This window comes from Macadamia integrifolia, chromosome 6 (assembly GCF_013358625.1).
Source record: "Macadamia integrifolia cultivar HAES 741 chromosome 6, SCU_Mint_v3, whole genome shotgun sequence".
In the NCBI taxonomy this organism is placed as follows: Eukaryota; Viridiplantae; Streptophyta; class Magnoliopsida; order Proteales; family Proteaceae; genus Macadamia; species Macadamia integrifolia.
In genome coordinates, this window is record NC_056562.1 from 28611134 (window position 1) to 28617274 (window position 6141).

The 6141-nt window shown below is 55.6% G+C and overlaps 1 protein-coding gene across 1 annotated transcript; it reads left to right on the forward strand.

Moving 5' to 3' along the window:
* The first annotated feature begins 1326 nt into the window (after positions 1–1326).
* Positions 1327–2564, forward strand: LOC122082201. The gene is made up of 2 exons (XM_042649674.1): positions 1327–1924; positions 2025–2564. Exons 1-2 carry the CDS (start codon positions 1916–1918, stop codon positions 2562–2564), a joined length of 549 nt encoding a protein of 182 aa, XP_042505608.1. The 5' UTR covers positions 1327–1915.
* The last annotated feature ends 3577 nt before the right edge of the window (positions 2565–6141 follow it).

The following is a 6141-nucleotide window of genomic DNA, read 5'->3' on the forward strand; positions in this document are numbered from 1 at the left end:
TTCGGTCAGGTCCGTTCGGCTTTGGCCGAACTCCCAACCGAAGGAGGGACCCTCGGTCAGGTCCGTTCGGCTTTGGCCGAACTCCCAACCGAAGGAGGGACCTTCGGTCAGGTCCGTTCGGCTTTGGCCGAACTCCCAACCGAAGGAGGGACCTTCGGTCAGGTCCGTTCGGCTTTGGCCGAACTCCCAACCGAAAGGAGGGACCTTCGGTCAGGTCCGTTCGGCTTCGGCCGAACTCCCAACCGAAGGAGGGACCTTCGGTCAGGTCCGTTCGGCTTTGGCCGAACTCCCAACCGAAGGAGAGATCGTCTGCTAGGCCTGCTTGGTCCATTCGGGCGCAAACCTCGAGGCTTCGTACCCTGACGTGGCGGTGCCATTAATGCTCGGAAGTCGTACCGCCATTCTTCCATCTATATAATGTGGGGGGCCATTTGTGGGGCAACCTTTCTTTTTTCCCTTCGGAGAGCTCACCTTCGGCCTCGGACCCCCTTCTAGCCTCGTCCATTTCTTCCCTAGCTTAGCAACAAGTAAGTGATGTCTTCCTCGTCGGGCTACAGCCCATCGTCCCGCGAGAGGTCGAGACCAAGACGTAGGTATAGGAGTCCTGGGGAAGTCCGAGGGATGTCCTCGGATTCCACCGACTCTCCCTCCTCCCGCGACTCATCGTCAGCGGCCACACCGTCGGGGTCCAAGGGTGGCTCCAACGGTGAGGAGTTCAGGGAGAGGGTGCTCGACGCCCGAGCCCAGACACAGGAGCCCCTAGAAGTTGAGGCCCTTAAGATCGTCTCCACGATGGACGAACTAGAACTGGAGGAGCTAAGGGCCTCCTTCGGCGTTTCGGATGCTTTCGAGCTCCGTCTGCCCAAACCTTCGGACCGAGCCAGCTATCGGAACCCCGAGGAGCTGTGCCTGTACAAGGAAGCCTTCAAGGCAGGCCTTCGGCTGCCCCTCCACCCCTTCTTCACCAAAGTGTTTCGGCACTACGGGGTAAGCCCGACCCAGCTAACGCCGAACGGGTGGAGACAAGCATTAAGCTTCGTCATCTTCTTCGTTCGGCACAAGAGGCCTCTCTCCCTTCGACTCTTCATAAACTGCTTCCTTCTTCAGGCCTGTAAGGGACTTACGGGCTGGTACTACTTTTGCCCCCGAAAGGACCTTCGGCTCCTGAAGGGTTACCCGAGTTCCATCCACGGGTGGAAAGATAAGTACTTCTTTGTGAAGTCGACCGAGGGGGTGCCCTTCGGCACGGTCTGGGACATCCCGGACCTTCGGGATGTGAACTCCGCCCCTGCCCTATTCGGGGCAGATGCGGAGTCGTTGGCGATGGCGAGGCGGCAGGAAGGCTGTTCTCCAGTCGAGGCCGACTGCCTCAAGTCCGACGCCATCCTCTTCAAGTTCGGGCTTAGCCCGGGTGAGTTAGGCTAGACTTCGTCTTCTTCCTTCGAGTGTCGGTCCTTCGTACTAATACCTCTTGTGTCTTCTTGCAGTGCAAGTTACCAGAGCCGAGGCCAAGGCCGCCGCCGCCGCAAGACAGGCAAAAATAAAGGAAGCCAAGGCCCGTGACGCCCCCCAGCAGCCGAAGTCCAAAAGGAAAGAAAAGGCGGGCCCGTCCTCTGAGACCCCGAGAAAGAGGCCCAGGGTGGAGGGGTCGACTGCCGAGGCTGTCCAAGCCCTCGCCGCTCCCAGAGACGGTCTGGCTCAAGGCCCTCCGTCCGCTAATGCCTCTCGAGGCCCGAAGGTTCCGTCGTCGAGGGCCGAGGTGGGGTTCATCCCAGAGTGGTCGGTTAAAGAAGACGACTCTCTGACCGTCGGACGGGTTGCCAGAGAGTTGGTGACGAAGGGAAGTCTCCCCCGAGACGCCACAGAAGCCCAGAAGCAAGGGACGGCGGCGCTGCTCACCTCGGCGTGCATCTTCATGGCAGGGGTAAGCCTCGGTCCTCTTTAACCTTCGGTCTTCCTGCCTCTTTTCTACTTGTGCTATATATGTATATATTTTTTACTCTAATCTTCGGTGCTTTGTGCAGGCTCAGAACCAGATGGGTCAGCTGGTCCTCCGAGCCGAGGCCATGAGTCGGGAGCTCGAAGCCAGCGAGAGGGAGAAGGTCTCCCTAGACAACGAGCGCTCCATCCTCCTCGAGAAGGTGGAGCACCTGGAGTGCGAGCTAGCCCTCGAGCGCCGAGAGTGCGAACGGAAGCTCTCGGAGTTGAAGTCGCAAATGAGGGCACGCCTTCTGGAAGCCGAAGCCCGAGGGGTCGAGAAGTATCGAGTCTCCGAGGCCTTCAAGGAGGAGATCACGAACGCCATCGCCCCAGGGTACACCATGGGTGCTACCGAGGTCCGAGACTGGGTCCTCGGGCACTACCCTGGGGTTTCCTTTGCAGACACGGCCTCGTCTTTGAGGACGACGATGTGGAGGCGGTGCCATCGGCCACCGAGGTTGCCGACGCCGACGGTGGAGGCGGCAGCGAGGAAGGTGAGATCCAGCTGCAAAGGGAAGTCCCTCCGACCCCTGGTCGTGGGGGTTCGGACCAGGAGGCACTCCCTGCCGAAGACGAGGCCGTGAACCCGACAGATGCTCCTTAAGGTGGCCTCGGCTCTCAGCGCAGCCTACCCCCTTGCCTCAATGTAACTAGCCTTCGGGCTTTTTTGTAGTCTTTCGCCTTCGGGCTTCATATGTAACTAGCCTTCGGGCTTTAGTGTAATCTTTTGCCTTCGGGCTTCATATGTAACTAGCCTTCGGGCTTTTATGAATGCAATATCTTTCTTCATTTGTTCATTTGATCTTTGATTCATAAATAATTGCAAAGGGCCGAAACCCTAGTTGTCCATAGGCGCATGGCCCCGAGACTTGGCCGAGGGTCGACCTGTTAGCAAGTCAGACGAAGGCCGACCCTGTAATCACTGGCAATATTTTACAAGTGTTTTCCCTCTCGGCTCCAGCCGAAGGGTTTGTCAATCGCATGAATCAGGACCTTGGCCGAAGGTGGTCCATTCGATGGTAACCACCAACCAGTTGTGTACCCTCGGCTATGGCCGAAGGTGGTCCATTCGATGGCAACCACCAACCAGTTGTGTACCCTCGGCTCTGGGGCCGAAGGGTTCACCGAAGGTCGACCGCCCAACAATCAGGATCACCGAATCACCGAAGATACCCTCGGCTGCAGCCGAAGGGTCTGTTAGATGGTACCCCTTCGGTCAGGTCTGTTCGGCTATGGCCGAACTCCGAGCCGAAGGGGTGATTGAGCCTCCAAGGTGTGGACCTTCAGTCATCCGTTCCTCAAAGTTAGAGGTAATCAGCCTGGAGGATCCTCAGTTGCCGTAAACCAGCTCTCGTATTATTCATGAATTAAATCTTGCGGATTTCAAGATGAATTACAATTTAAAAGGTTCAGAAGAGCAATAATTGCAAAGAACTACAGACGGAAAAAAAACTAACAGAGCCACTTTACTACTGGTGGAATTTTCTTAGATTATCCGAGTTCCACGATCGGGGTACCCTTACTCCCCCCGTAGTCTCTAGGTGGTAGGACCCTGGTCGTATTACCCTCGAGACTCTGTAGGGACCTTCCCAGTTTGGGTCTAGCTTCCCTTGATGCCTTGGGTCCGATACTTCCGCCCTTCTGAGGACAAGGTCGCCCTGCCTAAACTCGTTCTTCCGGACTTTGGTGTTGTAGTGCCTGGCGACCCTCCGTTGGTAGGCGGCCATCCTTTCCTGTGAAGCTTCTCTGGTTTCTGTCAAGAGGTCCAAATTTGCCCGGAGTCCTTTGTCATTTTCGTCTTCGTTGTAGTACCGAATCCGATGTGTAATAGCCCCTATCTCCACTGGGAGTACAGCTTCAGTGCCGTATGTTAACATGAAGGGTGTTTCTCCGGTAGCTAACCTCTCAGTGGTGCGGTAGGCCCAGAGAATGTGGTGCAACTCGTCTGCCCATAGTCCTTTGGCATCATCTAGCCTCTTTTTTATCCCCTGGAGTAACGTACGGTTGGTTACTTCTGTTTGCCCATTGGTCGAGGGATACCCGACGGAGGTTTTCCTGTGGCTGATGCCGAGGGCTTCACAGAACGCGTCGAAGGTTGGATTGGCAAACTGAGTGCCATTATCCGTAACCACGACCTGGGGGATTCCGAATCTGTATACCACCGCCCTTTGGAAGAAGTCCCTTATGTTCTTTTCTGTTATCGTTGCTAGGGCTTCGGCTTCCGCCCACTTCGTGAAATAGTCGACTGCCACCACCACAAACTTCCTTTGTCTCGTGGCCAAGGGGAACGGACCTAAGATGTCCATCCCCCACATGGCGAACGGTACTGGGCTAGATAAGGACGACAGCTCGGTAGAATGTAGCCTAGGCACGGGGGCGAACATCTGGCACTTGACGCATTTCCTGACCAGTGCTTCCGCGTCCTTCCTCATTGTCGGCCAGTACAGGCCCTGCCTTAGTACTTTGTGAGCCAGGGCCCGGGCTCCAAGGTGTTGGCCACATATCCCTTCATGCACTTCCCGGAGCGCGTACTCGCCGTCGGACGAATCCAGGCACTTGAGGTACGGTGAGGTAAACCCTATCTTGTACAGCATGTCATCCTTCAGAAAAAAGCGTGCCGACCTCATTCTTACCTTTCTTGCTTCGTCCTTGTTCTCTGGGAGCTTCCCCTCCTTGAGGTATTCTATTATGGCGTCCATCCAGCCTCGGCCGTTTTCACCTACGGGTAACACCTCGTGGGGTTTCTCGATGCTTGGCCGTGGTAGTACTTCGAAATACACCGTTCGCCCAAGTTCCGCGGAGTCGGAAGTGGCCAGCTGCGACAGCGCGTCTGCGCTAGCATTCTCTTCTCGTGACACTTGCTTTACCTCAAATTCCTTGAAAACCGCTGACCTTTCTCGCACCGTGTTCAAGTATTCGGCCATCCTCTGCTCTTTGGCCTCGTATTCGCCATTCACTTGTCGCACGACGAGTTGGGAGTCGCTATTTACTACTAGTTCCTTCACCATCAAAGCCCGAGCCAGATTAATTCCGGCTATTATCGCTTCGTACTCCGCTTCGTTGTTGGAGGCGTCGAAGTCGAACCGTAGGGCGCACTCTACTTTGAAGCCTTCGGGGCTTACCAGCACAATCCCAGCGCCACTCCCATCGCTGTTGGAAGCCCCATCCACATACAGCGTCCAAGTCTCATCCGCTCGTCCCTCGGCAGATTCCTGCGGGTCATCGGGAATCGTCGTCTCCGCTATGAAGTCTGCGAGGGACTGTGCTTTAATTGCGGTTCTCGGCTTGTACTGGATGTCGAACTCTCCTAGCTCTATGGCCCAATTTACTAGACGACCGGACATATCTGGCCGTTGCAATATTTTCTTCAGAGGCTGGTCGGTGAGTACGCATACCGTATGTGACTGAAAATATGGCCTCAGCTTCCTTGCCGCCGTCACGAGGGCGTACGCCACTTTTTCCGCCTTTCGGTATCTTGTCTCGGCATCTAAAAGGGTTCGGCTGACGTAGTATATTGGCCGTTGTTGCTTTCCTTCCTCTTTCGTCAGTACGGCGCTTACAGCAACCGTCGATACAGCAAGGTACAACTGCAGGACATCTCCGGTGTTCGGCTTTGTCAGCAGTGGGGGTGCGGCCAAGTACTCCTTCAATTGCTCGAAAGATCTTTCGCACTCCTCCGTCCACTCGAACCTTTTAGCCCCTTTCAGCGCCTTGAAGAAAGGAAGGCATCTATCAGCAGACCGGGACATAAATCTTCCTAGGGCAGCTACCCGACCCGTCAGCTCCTGGACTTGCTTTACGTTCTGGGGTGACCTCATGTCCCGAATGGCTTGTATTTTGACTGGGTTGGCTTCGATTCCTCTCTCTGAAACGATGAAGCCGAGGAACTTCCCCGAGGCTACTCCGAAGGCACATTTTGCTGGATTCAGCTTCATGCCGTACCGTCGTAGCACTTGGAACGCCTCTTCCAAGTCTTGGATGTGCCTTTCTGCCTTCAGGCTTTTCACGAGCATGTCATCCACGTACACTTCCATGGTCTTGCCGATTAGCCCTTTAAAAACTTTGTTCACCAACCTCTGGTAGGTGGCCCCCGCGTTCTTCAGTCCGAAAGGCATGACCTCATAGCAGTACAACCCTCCCTCAGTTATGAAGGACGTTTTC